Raw genomic sequence first — 21,342 nt, forward strand, 5'->3', positions numbered from 1 at the left:
CACTTTGGATTGATTTCATATTAACGATAAAGAAATGCGTGTTTTTGCATTGCATTGGATAGGACTCTCTTTAGGACCGTGTCGCTGCTCGACCTTTTTTTCTTTGCTTTGGCAAAGCACCAAGTAGCACAAGCGCCGACTAGCCAATCGGGTTCAGGGGGGCGGTCCGTGAGCTCTGACCAGTCAAACGCAGTCACTTTCCATATATGGCAAACCATCTCCATGGTAACGTGTGCTAAGTTGCAGCAGTCGTGTCAAAGTTCACTATATAGAGAGCTCGGTGAGCTGATCAGAGAGAAAGCATTCTGCCAGCCCAGCGCCTCCAAATCGCAATCACTTCCTAACCTCCCCCTTTTTATCATATTTGATCACTTTGATTCTCCGTTCTCTTCACTTATTATTTCTGCTACACGCAAAGGAAGCTCAGTAGGTTGCGCTCTCATTTTTTTGTTTCCTTATCGCTGTCGCTAGCCTGCAGAGTTGACTTCATATTTGACTCGAGCAAACAGGCTTGGGTTTGCGCGCGGCGGCTAGCACTACCTCATCTGGAAGAAAAAAAGGAAGAAACGGCGATATTTGGGTCCAGTTGTTGGTTATTTTGCAACACTTCAAGACTGGAACTTGATGTGTCGCTTGCCAGTTTCTGTAATCTATAAGAGTTCTATTTTCAGCGAGACTGAACGTCGTTATAACGTCGAAGTTATACTGGCCCCGTCTTTTTAGCAGACTCTTGCTTTTCTTTGGTCGTCGTATATATTTTGCAGTTTAATTTTTTTTTTCTTCTACGGCTTTCCTGAATGGATGACTGCAAGCGCCCCTGGACGTGGCCTCTAAGAGCAGGACTGCGATTCGGCTCGTCTTCGTGTCAGTTCTAACCACAGGCAAGTCCAAAAGCGGGCTACGATTCGTCGTTGGCGCGAGTTTAACGAGTGGGATAAAAGCACAGGTTGCATTATTTCTTCGCCCGTTCAAAACACCTTGACGTGCTGCTTTGCTTTAGAACCAGGGGCACCACGACACGCCAACAGCAAAAAACAACAACTACTACTACAACAACAACAACAACAACAACAACAAAGCAAAAGCAAAAACGGACAACACAAAGTTGCTGACTGATTAGATATGGCAATGGTAGTGTGGAGAGGCTCCCAGGACGATGTGGCCGAAACGCAGGGCGCCCTCTCCTCGCAAGCCCAAGGCGGACTAACCCTTGCGACCCCTCAGCCGAGCCAACTGAACCTCACGGCCTCGCAGGTTGCGCCTCCGACCCCTCAAACTCCCGTACAAGGAGCGCCGAACAGCAACGCACAGTCCACGCCAACAAACCAGACGTCGCAGAGTCAGTCAGACAAACAGCAGCAGCAGCACATCGAGTGCGTGGTGTGCGGCGACAAGTCAAGCGGAAAACACTACGGCCAGTTCACATGCGAGGGCTGCAAAAGCTTCTTCAAGCGCAGCGTGCGGCGCAACCTCACATACACGTGCCGCGCCAACCGGAATTGTCCCATCGACCAGCACCACCGAAATCAGTGTCAGTACTGTCGCCTCAAAAAATGCCTCAAAGTTGGCATGAGACGGGAAGGTATTAAGATTTTCTTTCTCGATTCTCTTGTTGTTTTTGTGTGTTTCTTAGGCCAGTGCATGCCTCCAGCTTCCAGCGCGTGCTAAGGAACCGCCTTCATTAATTTTCCAGGGAGTTGATAATTCTCAAATAAATCATATTCCACGCGTTAATTGCTATAGCCCATGGAGTCCTACTTGGGGTTTCCATATTGTTTGGGAATATAACATGGGATGCACTGTGATTTAAATAAGACCTCAGCAGTATGTATTAAACGCTTATGAAAATCGGACAAACAGCATTACACACACACACACACACACACACACACACACACACACACACACACACACACACACAAACACACACACACACACACAGAGAGAGAGAGAGAGAGAGAGAGAGAGAGAGGGGAGAGAGAGAGAGAGAGAGAGAGAGAGAGATTAGGCTACGATGTCATGATCGACCGCCTACACAAGCCATAAAACTGAAGTTTTAAGATCGGGTCTAATTCGCTTGTGCTTGGTTTGGTGTTCCCCTAGCAGTCCAGTTCACCTCTAGTTGTTCACTGAACTGAGTCTCGCGCTAGCTAAGTAGGATATGGATTAGCATCCGTGCCTTCCTTTGTTTAAATTTTCAAGGGTCTCGTGTTGTTATGTTTTCAAATATCAGTCGGATTCGCTGATAACCTTGCAGTATTTCCGATATTTATACGTAAGTTGATAAAATGTATTTTAAATAATAGCTTTTTTTTTCATTGTTAGAGACTTTGGGATGAACTCAGTTGTCAATTGTACAGGGGCTACACCATATGTTTAATGTTAAGCAACGCAATTATATTTTAAAATTATTGCAATACTGTTATTGTTAAAGCAAATACGAGCAAATCTTATTTTGGTTTAACTTTCAGGCATTATAACGTTTTGAGCTGTTTGATCGAGTGTTCATATTATGCCAGGCACTGTTGTGTAGAATTTCAAACATCAATATCTGTAGTTTCTCTTTTTGCAGCGGTCCAGAGGGGCAGGATGCCACCCACGCAACCGCACCATGGCCAGTTCGCCTTGACTAACGGGGACCCGCTGCACTGCCATTCCTACCTATCGGGATATATCTCTCTGCTGCTGCGTGCAGAGCCCTACCCCACGTCGCGCTATGGAAGTCAGTGTATGCAGCCCAACAACATCATGGGCATCGAGAACATTTGCGAACTGGCGGCCCGCATGCTGTTCAGCGCTGTGGAGTGGGCCAGGAATATTCCCTTCTTCCCCGATCTTCAGATCACAGACCAGGTGGCTCTGCTCCGGCTCACCTGGAGCGAGTTGTTCGTCCTCAACGCGGCCCAGTGCTCCATGCCACTGCATGTAGCCCCTCTGCTAGCCGCCGCAGGTCTCCACGCCTCCCCCATGTCCGCGGACAGAGTGGTCGCCTTTATGGATCACATTAGGATCTTCCAGGAGCAAGTTGAAAAGCTCAAAGCATTACATGTCGACTCGGCCGAATACAGCTGCTTAAAAGCCATCGTGTTATTCACCACGGGTAAGTTCCAAGTAAAACAAAATTAAAATATTCGGCTAATCCGAACCCTAGATATCATCATCGTCATCATCATCATCATCATCATCATCATCATCATCATCATCATCATCATCATCATCATCTTCTTCTTCTTCTTCTTCATCATCATCATCATCATCATCATCATCATCAACAACAACAACAACAACAATAATAATAATAACAATAATAACAATATATTATTATTATTATTGTTATTATTGTTATTATCATCATCATTATTATTATTATTATTATTATTATTATTATTATTATTATTATTATTATTATTATTATTATTATTAACGTTATTATTATTATTTTCCTCTCATTCTTCTTATTATTTGTGAATATTTATTTAAACAATGTATGTGTTCACAGATGTCATAAAACACCCAAAACACAATATGAACAGCAGTAGTACTAAGTGATCAAAAAAATAGCATTATAATAGTTTACATGTTTTAAGCTAGGGCTTTAAGTTAGGAAAAATTCCTTGTTAAAATTGTGCATTCTGCAGGCATGAACACACACTGTGTATCACTAACAGCATGTGTATTTAAATCAAGTATCATGTATCAAGTATTTAGAATACTGCCCTTACTGCTTATCAAATTGCTGTAAAAAGTGAGAACATACTCTAATGTTCTGCCAAATATCCTTTAAATATTTACTATTTACATGATTTAGTTATTTAGATAATGATGTCACGCTTAGTGGGGGAGGGAATATGAGGAGTCTGTTAGGAAGAGGAAGAAATGCCTAATACTACATTTAAACACAATTAAGCACAACCTTTTTTTTTAATCGTTTGTCTTTGCTTGATCTCTCGAATTTGAATATTTCTTCAAGTTGATAAATAGTTGCGGCAAGATTAGATTTGTGCTACGACGCGTCAGAAGGCAAAGAGACATTTCATTCCACGCCGTAAAAGAGCTTACAATTGTTCTGTATTTCTTAAGGGGATCTAGCGATCCGAGACACATGCTGGACATGTTCCAGAGTTGGGTCATGACCCTCACTTCCTTTCTTTATTTGTGCATTATAAACGTTGCATAGTTTTGAAAAAATATTATGCCCTTAAGTGTTTTATGAAGAATCATCTGTATACTAATCCTCTGCCAGATTTGTAGACTAGAAATTTTGGGGTTTAAGTATTCTACTGAAAATAACCTACTAACTTTCTTTAGCATGTTTTACTTTCCGAAATGACGTTTGAATTGGAAAAAACCTCTATAAAGAAGTAATATCAAATTGAATATTTTGTCCAAGTATTCAACTCCTGATTTAATGAGAGTACTTTTCAAATAGCTTTTTAACTGTTACACACGTGTATATCCATTGGAATACTAGTTTGATTAAAGTATTTTAGTTAAACTTTTTTATGAACTAAGTCATTAGGTTTTTATACCGCTTACCGACAACCGGTGTGATTTGTAGTAATCGTTGCATGCTTGTTCTCTTTGTTTTTTCTTTATTTAATGCAACAGTATATTTCCGTCCTCTAGAGTGCAATGCATCGCATTTGTGTTGATGCAAGCCTAATACCTGATTCTAAGCGGTGTTGCTCGGTAGGCAATATGCTATCAATGAGCGCAAGTTTAAATTTGACAGATGAAGTCGTTAGATAGCCTGAACGCGAGTATATGTTTATGACTCTCCCCTGCAGTGATACCCTTTATGTACGCGCAAGGTATCAAAGCAATATCAAAGCTGAATGATGATGATGGCATACTGAGAATATAGAACAAGACATTTTAGTACATTAAAGGGAAACGCTGATTGATGCTCATGCGAACTGCATATAATGTAAGTTTATATATTTATTTATTTGTTTGTTTGTTTGTTTGTTTGTTTTACTTGCAGATGCTTGCGGTCTGTCAGACGTGGCCCACATCGAAAGCTTGCAGGAGAAGTCGCAGTGTGCATTGGAGGAATACGTGCGGAGCCAGTACCCTAACCAGCCTACGCGATTTGGAAAGTTATTACTACGCCTGCCTTCTCTACGCACAGTGTCCTCTTCGGTCATAGAGCAATTGTTTTTCGTCCGATTGGTAGGTAAAACCCCAATTGAAACCCTCATCCGGGATATGTTGCTGTCAGGGAGCAGTTTTAACTGGCCATACATGTCTATTCAGTAATCAAAAGGAAGGATCGAAAATGGGCGTCCTCTAGTTAGCGCTTCTTTTTGTAGAAGAAACCGGCGGTTACACGAGTTACTTTCACGGAAAGGAGACGTTTTTCATAAGTGACTGTGAATTCTCAAATAAGAGACATTTATTGAAAACTACCTGGGGCAGCGGGGTAGGAGTGGTATGTGTTGAAAAGGGTATTTTACTTTTTTCTTTTTTAAAACAAAAGAGAGCAAAAAGCGGCGGCGGGGGGGGGGGGCGGTAGCGGAGCGAAACACAGAATGGATTTTAAAATATTCCTTCTGGAGAGAGGAAACTTGAAGTGCATTTAAATTGGACAAATTTAGAAGAAATTAAAAAGTCCGTTTTCATTTTACCAAATGGCTCTTATGTCCTGTGCCCATGTATCTACCGCTATTTTTGCATATTTTTAAACATCTTCACTGGTTCCAAACCAGCCTATGTGATTCTGTATTCTAAAGCTGTTTTTTTTTTGTTGTTGTTGTTGTGTTTTTAATACTAATAATAATTTTCTGATAATCACTACTTAAAACCTTTGTAAAAAGGTTAATTAAGAATTGAAAGTAAATCAGCAATATAGGAATACTTATGAACGCTAAAACGCACTTAAATTTGCTGTCCCAGTTATGAACATGAATCCCGAAAAATAACACTCTCTTAAATCCCATTTCAGACTTAATGCACCAGGGTGCCACTATTCAGTTTAAAACAGATTAAACTGTTAGTCAAATTACACTACCAGAGCTGCGGACTCTCTCTCTCTCTCTCTCTCTCTCTCTCTCTCTCTCTCTCTCTCTCTCTCTCTCTCTCTCTCTCTCTCTCTCTCTCTCTCTCTCTCTGTGTGTGTGTGTATGTGTGTGTCAGTGTATGTATGTGGTGTGTGTTGCAGAGAGAAAGAGTGTTCCTTGCGACTGTTTTGATGTTGCGACCTGCTCAAATGTTCTTACTTTCAGTTCAATGTAATAATTGTTTTGAACTGTGAACACTTGGTTATTACTTGGTTTGACTAATAACGTTTATTTGTTCAAAGATTTGTATTAAATTATACGAAGTCCGTACACTTTGCGATATTGTCAAAATGCTTAACTATTGTTAAAGCCCATTAATATGTATTTTAACAGAAGCTAAGCAGTAATATATAGAACGGCCCACAAAAGCCTCCCCAACAGACTTAAAGCATTAAAAGTGCCTGTAAAGAGCGAAATCACTGATTTGTTATTTAAACGTTATTGTATGTGTAGGCTAGCAAACGTGGGGATGGATTTTTACAATTCAGTCTTATGATTGAATATTTCACTTGAAAACGAGGGAGGGGTGACAATTAGAGGCAGTATTCTTGTAAATATATAGGTCAATTCATGGACTTTTTCTTATACAAAATATATGTGATTAAGAATAAAAACTGTGGTTGCCATTTTTCTTTAAATCAACTGTCTTCAAAAATGAGTGGCAGAGTTAGCTAGTAGCACTGATTTTCTTTTTTATTTGTATTGTACATACATATTAAGACAAATGTTTTTTTTTTCATGTATCTAGACTGTGAATGCATGGCCACAGGTCGCTAACCTATTTTACCTTTGATATATATAAATGTAAATGTTTTTGACTGTATAGATATAATCTGTGCATTCAGTACACTAGCCCTTGTATTTATGAAGAAAAAAAGAAACAAAACGTTCAATAATAGGATAAGACTTAACAGGGTGAACTGGTTTGGAAAGGGGTGGCTATTTTGACTTCAGTGTGCCTGCTCCTTTTCGGTCTGTAACAGATGCCTTGTGTGTGTGTGTGTGTGTGTTTGTTTGTGTGTGTGTGTGTGTGTGTGTGTGTGTGTGTGTGTGTGTGTGTGTGTGTGTGTGTGTGTGCGTGCGTGCGTGTAAGTGTGAAAGCTTGTAATTTCGTCCCTGTCTCGAGGCTTTTCTTCAACACACAAGACACCATGTTGTGGTTGGATAAAAAGGGATCATATTGTGTTGTTGACTGAGCAGTTATCCTGGGTTGTTCCCCTGCCACATATGGACCAGAGAATGCTACATGATTGTAATTATGAACAGTTTAAACTGACCCACCTTTTTATATAAATATATAAGAATATATTACTGCAGGGTATTAATAACGAATAGATACTTTTTTATTATTATTATTATTATTATTATTATTATTATTATTATTATTATTATTATTATTATTATTATTATTAATTCCAAGTGATATATGTGAGTGTGTGTGTGAAAGTTTATAGTTGCAAAAAATCTTGTTTGTTTGTGTTAGCTTACTGTAAACAAGCATTCTGCTGTAAATTTGTTCTTGGTATTAAATTATAATTTATGAATTTGAAATCAAAAGTCTTGCCATGTTTTGTCTTTTCTGGTCTGCTGGTCAATCAGTGTTTTTTACAAAATGTTTTGCATTACGGATATGTACTCCAGTGTGTGCTGTGTGGTAAAGGAGAAAAGGTCCAAATGACATTTAATACTAGCAATAAGGTAATAGGAAATAGCGGGGAATGAAAAGCTCCTATTTATTTATTTATTTGTTTGTTTGTTTGTTTGTTTGTTTGTTTGTTTGTTTGTTTGTTCGTTCGTTCATTCATTCATTCATTCATTCATTCATTCATTCATTCATTCATTTGTGCTTTGCGTATTTTCCAATGATAACAAAATATTTATGGTAAACCGGTGCCGCTCCCCGTCTGTGTACGTAATTTTTCTTTCTGCGAGATATAGTTAACTTCACTTAATAGGGACGGGTAGGCTACATGTCAAATACTGCCATCGTCTGTTGTCTGAGCGAAATAGCAAAACGGGCAGCGGTCATACTTCTCTCGGTCAGTTCTGACAATCTGTCTCTGTAAGCAATACCAAATCGTAATAATCTGCCCATTAATCTCTCTAGAACTCTGCCTCCAGTTAAATCAGTAAGGCATCGATTGAATGCCTACATAAATGTTATTTATTTACTTATTTTACTTAAAATTTTACTGTCAGATTTTCTTAATATTCGCCCCAACTCCAAGTTTCAGGATCGTTTTTTGGCCGAGAATAATAATAATAATAATAATAATAATAATAATAATAATAATAATAATAATAATATACGAAAATACAATTTTATTAAAATATGTTGTCTAAGAAAGTCGTCTTGCATATTATGATGTTCTCGAATTAAACACAAGTAGCGTTTATTACTGCAAAAAACTACTCAGGGTTGTACTCGGCGTGTAATATAAGGCCGCATTTGATAACAATCGAAATCGATTGATTGCTGTTGGTTATCTTTTTTTAAACGATAAAAATACATCAAGACTACATTTATATTTGTTATTATTAGAAAAATGGCAATAAGAAACATTTTTAGAACTTGACATTTACTTTTAGCTTCTATTGACTCGTATTTAACTTTATTCTTACAAGAATGATCATGCATTTCATTTGATCGACAATGTCCGTTAAATCTACCTAGACACCTCTCAAGCTTTACTTCTATGGGGAATTAATACTGTCTTTTTAATACTTTTGTTCTTTCTTGGACCTTTTAGTTTAAGTTAGTAGTAATTTAGATCACGGCGAGAGGGCTGATTTTAGTTGACAGACCATGTGCTGACACTGAACTCTATAATTTGAACTCCTGTTCGTTTATTAGCGGTGGACAGCGAACTAATGAGGTCCTCCGTATAGTGTCACTTTTATTTATTTTCTCCTGGACTATGAAAGGCACTTTAGATTGTGTAAATTGTACCCCACTGAGTGTGAATCTGCCACACAAACAAATATACAAATTTAATGTCAGAAATATTGAAAAATATACATAGAATTTCTTAAAAACTTGGTCAAATGGCACCACAAATGCTTCTTTTAGTAATAACTGACAACCATCGTTAAAAAATAAGAATAAGTTAGTGAGAAGTTTGATTAATACTATAAATACTATGTTAATTATCTAGGGTCAAAAGAATTGTCTCGAACCAAATAACGTTCAGCATAATTTCTGTAGACTAATATAATTAATCAGTTACCAATAGGTTTAGACTTCTCGTAACATGGGCACAGCCATGCTCTCTCTAAGGCCAAGTGCATTTAGTGGTTTATTACTATTTTTTTTTTAGTTTTATTGTGAGTACATTTGGTTTACCGTCTTTTGTTCCATGAGCTCTTTATTAAAATATGTCATAGGTAGACGCACAGAAGGCATATTATTCGTATGATGAGCTCAGCTCAATGAAGGAAGAGCCTGCAAATGGTTTCCATAGTGACATCCCAAATAGATAATAGTGACCACACACACACACACACACACACACACACACACACACACACACACACACACACACACACACACACACACACACACAAAACGACATAACGACACATCATGGTGGTCATCTTATGCGGCTAGTTTAAAAGCGAAGTACTCGAGTAACTCGAGTGACAAGATAAATAGAGTTCCGTGTAATAGTTTCGTCTCAGTATCACCATACAAACTGTGTGGCAGCGACAATGATTCATACTGTAACATACATATAAAGTAACGCAGCGCCTCTGGAAATTAACCCAAATATTGATTTATATTTTTCTCCTGTTTACAGCAGGTCGATACGATCCTCTTTTAATTATATTGTCCACAAGACTTTTTGGATGAACAGCAGATGCAAAATTAATTGTTTAAATGTAATCTAGAAGTAAATAAAAGTAGACTGCTTTCTGTCAGAATTCTTCTTTTTTTAAAGAATCAGAAAAAGATTTCCACTGGCTATTTAATGCATAAACTAACCCTAATGCTCTACTTTGATGTGCCTTTCAACTTGTCTGTCCGAGTCATCTTTTTCATTTGAATAAAGTGCTTTAAAATGTGCTCGCTGCATTCGTCTCGGTGGGTTCTTCTATCTAAATGTTAGAAAATTGTGCCATCTACCCGCTATTCACAGAACTGTCACTTGCAGGACCTCCCGGGACCTCAAGCCGACTTCGACACAAAGGCCGAGGGGGTGGGTGAGATGCTTGGTCGTATATAGTCGACCAGTGTCGGCTACAGCCGGAATTAAACAAAAACCACCAACAATTTTCAGTGTAATAGACTGTGTCACAGACTGCAACAACCTTTCTCCACAGCAGCATTTTACAACTGAAAAATGCCCTGACATTGGTATATGCAAACAATTGCTTACTTTTCATAACCTATAATATATGTAGTGGTTACATATCCAATATCCAATTTAGTAGTTGTGATTTAAATGGCATTGACGGTTAGGAATGAACATTAGAAGGTGTTTATTTAGGTTTTACATTTATGTTCATTGTCAATTTATTTGTTAGTTCTTAGCTTCTTAAAGCCAATTTTACCTAATTAGCTATTTTTAAAATAGGTCAAGCAATAAAAAGTCCTAAATCTTCAAACATTCTTCAGATTATCACATAGCATTGGTAGCATTTAGATGCTTTGAATTTTCTATTTGTTGTTTGTCTACTGTTTGTGTACTTGTTGTGCACTTGCTTAATGAGACGACGAGAATTGTTGATTTTTAGATCGGACGGCTTCATTCGAGTTTTCATAATTTGCACTTATTCTTCCCTCAACAGAGAGCTGCTTTTCCCGTGTGTAAATATTCTAAGCTGTAATTCTCTTACATACAACTTGCTTTATATTATTATTATTATTATTATTATTATTATTAGTAGTAGTAGTAGTAGTAGTAGTAGTAGTAGTATCAACAACAACAACAATAATAGCAATAATAATAATATTTTCAACAAACGCAACCATGTAGTACGCAAAAGAGAAAAGGAGAGGTGCATCAACACCAAAATAGTAAAGTGCAATGCGCAAAATCTGTTCATGTGTACAAAAGGGTGCACAAAGCTTTGCAATGGCAGAATAAAGTCAATGCAGAAAAGACCACTGCAGCAGAGGTAGGGGTGTTAGTGTTTCACTTTATGAACATTGGAATAGTTTAAAATATTTCTTTGGAGCTCCTTTGGCTGAGAAAAGTCACTTGGCCGCGCAACTTTGCCAACTTCTTGAAACGAATTAATCTTGGAATTCAGTCGCCGGTTGTCTTTTGCAGAAACGTAGATCCATAACACCATGAGCAAGCAAATCTCTAGTCGATAACACGGCTTATATGGTGAACCTAATAAAATCCTAAATTAGTTGATGTGAGCATAAAAGAAACTAGTACAGAAAATAGTAATAGAAAAAATCACAAAGTGGACAGATCGCTGTCCACAGAAAGTAAGAGCAATGATTTTACCTCCACTAAAGTATAACCATTTAATCATACTCTTAAAGTGAAGTATTCGAAATTGTAGGCTTTGGTTGGCTGACATTAGTTCTTAGGTGTAAAAAGTTTGTTAACGATGTTAATTAAGCATCGATGGTTACTCACACTTATTAAGTTTATTAGAGTTTTATAACGCTTTGCATGTCTTGCAATAAATGTTTTTTTCAGTCCATTTAAGTGCCACAACATCTGCACACCACTCTCTTTCCTTGTTTTTCTTCTCCTTGATGATGATGATGATGATGATGATGATGCTGATGTTGATGATTATGACGATGTTGATTTATAGCAGTAAAAGTACTAGGTTTGTCTCTATTCATTCTGAGCTACTCTCCCACTACTCTGAGCCACAGAATGGTGATTCATATTCTACTATATTTGTATAATTTTTAAAGTGGTTTATATATAGCAATTCGACAGATCACACTTGAAGATGAAATAAGTACAGAAGAAAACCCGCAGCACTAAAAATGGCTATCTGAGAAGGGGAAAAATACTTCAACAGTGACAGGAATATATCCGTTAAAAAGACAGTTGCACCATCTTAGATTTTTAGGTATTTAAAAGAATCAAATTTAACAATTTGGGTTATTTGGGATACAGTTAAAATTTTCATTTTAATTTTATATCCGGATTTCTGTCAATCCGCTTTGTGATCACTTGTAAAATAATAATAATAATAATAATAATAATAATAATAATAATAATAATAATAATAATAATAATAATAATAATAATAAACGAAAATAATAATAATAATAATAATAATAATAATAATAATAATAATAATAATAATAATAAAGTAAATAAGAACACGAGTATATTGAATTAATATTCAAATCCACTATATGATTTTCATTAGTAAGAATCCTATAAACCAGGCGCAAACACTATCAGTCTCAAAACGCGACTCTCAGATCTGTGAAATTGCACATTTTTGTTTCTAATTAAATGCCATTAGTGTTCTCCTCCGGCTAAATTGTTTCAAATCATTTTATAAAATAAACCAAATTCTATAGATTAGGGGTGAATATTCAAGCTCAATTGATACGTCAACCATTTTTTTCTAATAAATATGTACATGCACATTCTTTTCACAGGAGTAATCACTTACCATGCCTTACCATGTGTACTACTGAAGAAAACAGCCCTCACTTAGATCTGGGCATGGATCTAGTGTTATTTTATGTTAAAAAGCGAGATGGCGCTGTAATGTACTGCAGTGAAAGGTATACGATTGTATGTGTGAGCATCCTCTAACATTACTTTAAATCATTGTGTGCTGTTGAATATTGACGCATATACATGTGCATATACAACTATATCATGCAATTTTGTTTAACTTTAATTACTTAAAATGTAAGCCATTTTTTTAAAAATAGTGATTGCATCTTTAAATTCACAGCAAGTCCTGTCTGCAATTGACACACATACACACACACACACACACACACACACACACACACACACACACACACACACACACACACACACACACACACACACACACACACACACACACACAGAGAGAGAGAGAGAGAGAGAGAGAGAGAGAGAGAGAGAGAGAGAGAGAGAGAGATTCTTCTAGCCTTGACTACTTTCATTAGGATGTTAAAAGCTGTACGTGAAATTTTATATTATAGTGATCGAGCTCTAGGTCTAACACAAAGTTTTTTTGGAGATATTTATTTATTTGTTTGTTTACTTTGCATTAAAAAGCATTTACAAAAAGTGCTAATATTTTGCTAAATGACAAAAAAGCAATTTAAATAAAAAAAATTATATTCCTTGAAAAACATGTTCCTGAAAACCAAAATACTTCTGTACTATTTAATGCACGACGCCTTGTCTTGCGGGTTGAGTATTAGATATGTATTTATATTTTAAGTCTTGAAATTCTCTCTTCTCTCTTCTTCTCTCTTCTTCTCTCTTCTCCTCTCTTCTCCTCTCTTCTCCTCTGTTCTCCTCTCTTTTTGAAGCTTTTAACGTCTTCGTTAGCACACTGTATAATGTCGCAATAGCGTTAACCCATAGGACGTGGGGATCTGCCCTTTCTGAGGTTCCTCTTTAGAAAGGCAGCTTGAGCGTGCAATCTCTAATCACGTTCTCTCAAAACCTGGCAAGTTCTCTGAACTTTATAACTATATGTAAACAAGTTGTCAGTTTGGAAGTAATCTGCTTTACTTTTTTTTATTATAAGGATGCAAATTAAACCCCCCGAGTTTAGATTAGGCAGATGAGATTTTTTTCTTTCTTTCGTTGTCATTAGCTGCGCTGGACAATAAAGTGGCAATTGTGGATGCTTTGTGACCCATAAAATCTGAAGGTGGCGAGTCTGTCTTTGGTATGTAATTATGCAAAACATTTTGTATAAAGCCTTGCCATCAGATCTAATGACAGAGCCTGGAATCGTATTTCAGAAATGGGAGGGTCCTACAACATATACACCCTCAGAGTGGGAGGTGACGGATACATTTCAAAGAAATACTGAAAATAAACATGTGTTTCTATGTGTGTATTTCTGTAATCTGATACAGTACGCAAAACACGGACAACTTAGAGCAAATAGATTTGAACGTTACAATTAAATTCTAACGCACACATGAAATTAGGTCAGAAGTCACGACGCATTTTACAAACATACAGACGACAAGGAAGCGTTCCCCCAAATTTTAATGTATAAATATATTTTTAAAAGTATGGAAAATAAATAAAGAGCATTAGCAACGGAATATGGATGTGTTTGCCGAAAGACTCATAAGGCTAAACTAATTGAATTAATATACCTCCCTTAAAACTCTTCTTAGTACGTAAAGTACTTCACAAATTAACAAGTATTTTTTATTACTAAGTATGGTTTCATTCAGATGCATGCAGTTCTACGTCAAAAGACAAAGGCCGCTAATTTAGATAACACAATCCTTCACCGGTCCATTTTCCCAAGTAGAATTTTTTATTGTTTGATCATTGGCAGGGTGTATTTCAAGTGTTGCAGCTGACGGTATTTCAATAGATAGAAAACAGACACTAGTTAATTTAGTGATCACTTCGTATTGCTGATACATATAAGTTGGGAAGCCACTGAAAATAGCTATATACATACCATTTGAAGCCCACTACAGCCTACTAAATCTAGTAATTTTATTTTCACTCTGTCGGTGTGTTTCGGTAGAAAACAAGTTCACTTATTTTTGGCATATATGAAATCTGTGGTCAAAATTATTACCTAGTACCCCTTTCTGTCGGTCATTTGTGCACAGTCACAGTCAACCTACCTGCTATTTACAGATGTGAAATGTGCAGTTTAAATATACATATGAAATATACAAATATTTGTATATGTATATTTCATATGTATATTTAAACTGCACATTTCACATCTGTAAATGTGTACATACAATTACACTGTATATGTCATTCTGTTAGACGGTGGAGCTTCTGGCACTAAAACAAATTCCTCGCATGTGAAAACATGCCTGGCAATAAAGCTGATTCTGATTCTGATTCTATTCATTCATTCATTCATTCATTCATTCATTCATTCATTCATTCATTCATTCATTCATTCTCTCTCTCTCTCTCTCTCTCTCTCTCTCTCTCTCTCTCTCTCTCTCTCTCTCTCTCTCTCTCTCTCTCTCTCTGTGTGTTTCTATTTCTTTCCACCATCCACATTTTTCTCATGCTCACGCTGTGGGGGCGTGGGGGGTATTTTGTGTGTATGCACATAATAAACGCTGGACCGAGCAAAGTGTGAATATGAGAGCTTTGCTACCAAATGAAGTGGCAGCAGATAGAAAAATAAAGAGATCTGCAGCTGTCAGGGGTCAGGCAGGCTGAGATTGCTTCTAGAGATCTTCTGGAAAAATCGCACGTTTGGAGGCTTAGCGCTGTCTTCGCATTTCAAACTCAGATCAGTGAAATAAAAAGAGATAAAAAAAAGGATGGATAGGGAGAGAGCGAGAATGAGCTTGCAAAATGCAAAAACAGGGTTGAGATTTTTGCACAGACAGTCTTGTCAATTGAGAAAACGGTGCAGGGGACACAGGAGGATAATTTAAGCACAAAAAAAAACCTTTACAACTACCCCACGTAGCCCACAATTAAAGGAACAGCGTCTCTAATTATGCGTTGCCTCAGTAAATTTGTGTGGGCGCCTAAAGGGTGTGAAAAGAAAAAAAGAAGCTATGAATATGCCCTAATTAGATATACCTGACGAAGAACGAGCACCCTGCGGTCACACACACCGGACCAGCTAAATATTTCGCTCTTACACAACCATATCACACTGTCGTTAGTTTGAGGTTTACTTTGTATGTTGTGACACGATTTGGATCAAAATACATATTTTGATAAACCGCTGTTAATACTTTTTATAATGTTTATATAATCAAGACCATTTGTTTAGACAGGTTCTGGTATTTGGTGGTATTGGGGGCTATTTAACATACATAAACGGAGAAGGAACATGCTAGTCTCATATATAACGTATTTGGAACATTAAAACGCTCCTGTAAGTCCAGTGATTTCAAGAGAGTATTGTGGACAGAGATTAAGAGACCAATGAAACAAATTAAAACCTCTTGGTTTGATTTATGACCTGCTTTTGGTACTGACATTGCCATTAAAGGTCTCTCTACCTTATTTGTGTTATCAGTAGGAAAAAAATGTTCATGGCAGCCAGGTCCAAGTAAATGGAAAATGCCCTGCCCTTTCTGGTACCGGTATTGATCACATCCCCAAAGTTGTAGTAAAGCCTTAAACAACTTGTGATTATTTTTTATTACAACCGAACCTAGGTTAATAAGCATTATTCTTAATATAGATATAAAAGATAAAGACATTTAATACAGGCAACATTTGCTCTGGCTAAAAAGGGAATACACAAATAAAAAAAAATAACAAATTAAAAGAATAAACAAAGTAATAAAGTACCTTCTATGCGATTTGAATAAAGCATAATATTAAAAATATTCAAAAGTGAATGTTCAAATAATAATAATAATAATAATAATAATAATAATAATAATAATCCCCGCCCGCCAAAAAAAAACATCTTATGTTAATTGTTATTGTTTCAACATTTTCTTTGTTTTCTCGCTTGTCATTAATATCTTTTGATAAAGTATTTTATTTGCGAGTTATATTTAATAAAACAAACATTTACAATAAAATGAATGTGATGGGGACAACCCATTGCACACTAAAACATGCGTTTTAATGAAAAATATTCTGGTACCCCAGTTTCATCGCCTTTTCTTTTCTCTCTTGTATAACTGTTTGCAACCTCGCCACTTTTTGTGCTTATATGCTACCAGTTTCGCTTCTGAGGCGGAGCTATTATTTGACAGGTCTATTAAGGGGAAGACAGGCGTGGAAGCCCATTTACACCGCAGGTCTCTTCGGCCAGTAACACAATCCGACACACGGTAAGACGGAGACAAGGACCACGACCCTTGTCAGAAATCCCTTGTGTGATTTAACTTTTGATTTTTCCATGACAGAAAAAAACTTCGGCAACTCCCGCAATATGTCTACATGCAACTGAAAATATTTAAAAGCTATAGACTAAATTACCAAATGAACGCCTTTTATGATGACAGATAATACTGAGATATGAATATCTATTGTCATATACATTTTCACATAACATGTATATTTAAATACAAATTAAAAGTATGCCTCCCTACAGCAACACCCACCCTAGCGACCTTAACCCATCTCTCCTCACATTAGTGACAGGCACCATTAGTTAATGTTTCTATTTCTTTCTCCTAACCAAATGTACAGATCATGTATTTATCTGTTTAATATGAATGGTCCTTTTCCGTTTTTATAAAGCGATGGTTCTCGACGTGGTGTCCGGAGACCCTCAGTGGTGCATGTAGAATTTCTTTCTTTCTTTCTTTCTTTCTTTCTTTCTTTCTTTCTTTCTTTCTTTCTTTCTTTCTTTCTTTCTTTCTTTCTTTCTTTCTTTCTTTCTTTCTTTCTTTCTTTCTTATTAATGTTTGAGTTATTGTTATTAGACTATTTCAGTTCAATCAAATAAATTATACGATTCATTAATCCGTTGCTCTATACTCCATACAATTTAAGGGGTCCCTGGCTGCAAAACTTTTGAGAAACCCTGCTGTAAAAGACACTTGACGCGGGCACGGCTATTTTATTGTATGTTCTCTAGAAATGTTAAGTCTTATATGCGAAGTTAGGAATGATTTAGGTTAGGTGGAATGACAAGTTTTCTTTTCCGTTACACTTTCTAAAATGTTCCGTGATGCCTGTCAACTTTGACACAGCAAGCTTAGCACAGTACTTTAAGGAGAGTTCAGAATAGTTGAAATATGACAAAATAATACTGCCAAAAAAGACGCCCTGATTCCAGTTTCCGCAAAACCTTTTACTTATGTGATGCCTGTTACATTTTGGTGTAACATGCATCATTTCCAGAAACTCAAACCTGAACACAAGTCAGTAATAATTTTAAGACAGGAATGTGATACCCAAAGATTTCATACTGGTTGAAGCATGTAAGAATGCAAAGACAATGCAGAAAAAAAGCTAAACAAACAGAAAAGATTGTTATTTTTCTTTTATTGAAACTCCGTGTAATACAATCCAATTCAATGTCAATTCAATTTATTTGTATAACGCTTTTAACAATTCACATTGTCTCAAAGCAGCTTTACAGAAGTATAGAAACTGAATTAAACACATTTTCCTTGGCATATTTGTAAAGAATCTTGATTCAAGAGCTGTAATATTGCGCTTACGTGTGCGCGGGTATTTTTACGTATGCAGATATTGGCAAACTTTATTATACGTCAATTAGGACTTCAAAGATGAATTTATCGCAAAATAGTCAAGCCACGCGGAAGTACCTGAACGTAACAAGACCCCACCTGTTCACACTTTACTGACTGTTTTTATCAGTCAGTAAAACAGATAATTTTTTTCTGAAATTGTAAGGTTTAGTCAGTGCCAAGACGATATATCAATATATGACATTTTATGATCTTCTGTCAAAAAAATAAACAAAATGGAGACGACAGACATGAAAAGTGGCAGCTTCACTTATCTGGAAGTGATGGGAAAGCAAAATTGTGGGGTGATTAAATCATCCAGCGAACAAAGGGCACCAAAAAACAGAAAGCACTTTTGTTTTCATTTATTGTTTACTGCAGTTATAAAATGTGGACGAATGGCTTAAAATAATTCGAAGACAAGATGAATTCAAAGATTTAAGATATCTTTAATTACAAAGTGTACTGTACGTTAAGTGAGTGATAAAATAATGTTTATTTTTCTATTTAATTAAATTCTTTGTCCTTACCTGTTGTTATAATCCTCTGATAGTAACGTCGCTATGCGACTTTCGTCTCCACCCCCACCCCCCAAAAAAAAGAAGAGAGAGAGAGAGAGAGAGAGAGAGAGAGAGAGAGAGAGAGAGAGAGAGAGAGAGAGAGAGAGAGAGAGAGAGAGAGAACTATCATGATCTCAGTGAACAAATGAAAAATGACGCAGGGACTCGCCGGCTTCCACCAGTGACCCTGGCCATTATTAGAATGACCTCGCTTTGGCGTGACCAAAAGCTCTTTTGGTTTCATTTCTACAAGTACCCAGTGGAAATAATAATCTACGATCGTTCGTGGTGAGGATTGTATAAGTTGTGTTTCTCTTTCTTTTCTCGGGTAAAAATACTTAATCATGGTGTAAACTTAGATCTTGACCCGCTTTAATAACTAAATATTTGAGATTTGAACTGCGTTGGGTTCAAAGGAAGCAGGGTCATGGTGCAGCTTGCCCCCATTTGGTTTGGGAAAATGTCATTAGAACTGTTAAGAGCGCAGGTGTGGCAGTGGGCGGAGCTTTAACTTTGAGATCAGCTAAAAGAGAGAGCGCAGAAGTCTTGAGGCAAACACAGAAGCGTCGCTGTCGTTCTCCAGGGGAGAGAAAAGTGAGAGAAACCTCGTCTCCCATCAGAACAAGATGCGATTCCTCTATTAATACTGTATTAATAATTAGTAAGCTTTTAGTACAGGGTGAGAAAAAAAGGTAGTAATATCCAAACGTGGATATTATCGTTAGCTAATATAACGTTATCCCGGTAAACAAGTTGCAAAGTTCGCTAGGTCTTGGACGTGCTATTGTTTTACACATAAATAAATTTGAAAGCATATTTGATTAGGAGAATTTTGCAGTTTTGAAAAAAAAAAATGACTGAGAGAGCGAATGACAGAATACCAGCTACGCCTTGTCTCTAGCACCGTCTTCTGTCACTTCTGAAATAAATCTGATGCCCTTTGAACTTTAACTCTGCACAAAAGTCCATTTATTTCAGGTTATGACGAGCCGACGAGAGAAGGAACGCGAAGAAAGTGAGACGAGAGCACACAGCTGTTTAGGTGGGAGGATTTTTTCGATGTAATCAGTTTTTTAAATCCAGAGGTGTTGCATCATTAGTTTTACTTTACAACGCAGAGACTTTTTCATTTAAAAATACCAAATGCTTCTAGACACACAGCCCACGTCCTCGTCGAATATACACCTCGACTGTTGGCATGTTCACACAATGTTTTCACATGACGATCAAGACGACGACGACGATTATTATTATTATTATTATTATTATTATTATTATTATTATTATTATTATTATTATTATTATTATTATTATTATTTGTTGTTGTTGATAATCATGATGACGAATATATTGAAGATATTTTATGTACGTGTTATTTTCTGTGTGTTTGCTAAACTGTGTCTATTGTGCAAGATAGTAATTTCCTGTAAACATGTTTGTAACTGTTGGTTGCAAATGCTTCACAGCACTTTAATTCTGTTGTTAGTAAAATACAGAGATTATACTGAAATAAACCTTTTTTTTTTTACAGTGAATAAGTCAGTAAGTAATGTTTTTCTTCGTTTAATTGATGTAGACAGCAAACATTAATTGCTTAGTACTAACAATAACTATTTAAGTGAATAAAAAAATCTTCATAATTCGTTCTGAAAATACGAATTGGAGTCAGTTAAATACATAGCTTATACCCCAAGCGCATCGTTAAGGTGGGACGAAGTTCTTTTCGCTCTACAATCTATACACATTAATATTTTTTTATTACATTATAATTAAATATCAATGGTACAATTATTTTGTGAAACTGCAGCCTATGTGTCCAAACTTTACGAACGCTCATGTTTTTACATCTAACTGACTTTGCAAAACGTATCCAACGTATCGAAAGGTAATATCTTTATTTTCTTTAGAATTCTCAATTTTTTTCTTTGTTTGTCTTTTTTTGTCTCTTAAACGATACTGTAGCCTACTTCGTTGCACAGCATTTGGCACATGCGTTTCACAGTGTAAGCACACTGTTCAAAATGGCATTTATATTAACAATCTGCCTGTATAAGTGCTATGCAGGCTATTCGTCTTCAGAGACTACGGGTTTCAATAGGACCTTAACTACTTAAATAAACTTTATATACTTAACTATTTACTTTCGGAAATTTCACAATTAAATGATCGAATACACTAAAGGTATAGACAAGTTTATAACGCAATTACTACTTAAATATGAATATTGTTTTTTGCAGTTTGAATGTTTCTTACAAAATAAATCACGTATAAACATCATGGTGTCTCAGATGTATGTAAAGTGTGTTATTTATTTGAGTAATGACCATGAAGGCAATCGTACACGTTTAAAGGGCAACACGTTCAAGGTAGATGGAAGAGTCACAAGCTCCCTTACAGCAGCTTTAAGTAAGGGTTCACCTGACAGGCTCAACAGACA

General features: G+C 36.5%; 1 protein-coding gene across 7 annotated transcripts; it reads left to right on the forward strand.

The window, feature by feature from the left end:
- Nucleotides 1-236: 236 nt before the first annotated feature.
- Nucleotides 237-20,941, forward strand: nr2f2 (nuclear receptor subfamily 2, group F, member 2). 7 transcript variants are annotated; one of them, XM_027161995.2, is made up of 5 exons: nt 237-1,582; nt 2,558-3,100; nt 4,985-5,172; nt 19,884-19,947; nt 20,059-20,941. In XM_027161995.2, exons 1-5 carry the CDS (start codon nt 1,123-1,125, stop codon nt 20,493-20,495), a joined length of 1,692 nt encoding a protein of 563 aa, XP_027017796.2. In that variant the 5' UTR covers nt 237-1,122; the 3' UTR covers nt 20,496-20,941. The 7 variants fall into 7 exon arrangements, with proteins under 7 accessions (XP_027017796.2, XP_027017797.2, XP_027017799.1 ...); XM_027161996.2 differs by having other exon boundaries at nt 240-1,582; nt 2,573-3,100; nt 20,059-20,938; XM_047822648.1 differs by lacking the exon at nt 237-1,582 and adding an exon at nt 1,998-2,275 and having other exon boundaries at nt 2,573-3,100.
- The last annotated feature ends 401 nt before the right edge of the window (nt 20,942-21,342 follow it).

This window comes from Tachysurus fulvidraco, chromosome 13, assembly GCF_022655615.1.
Source record: "Tachysurus fulvidraco isolate hzauxx_2018 chromosome 13, HZAU_PFXX_2.0, whole genome shotgun sequence".
Taxonomy (NCBI): domain Eukaryota; kingdom Metazoa; phylum Chordata; class Actinopteri; order Siluriformes; family Bagridae; genus Tachysurus; species Tachysurus fulvidraco.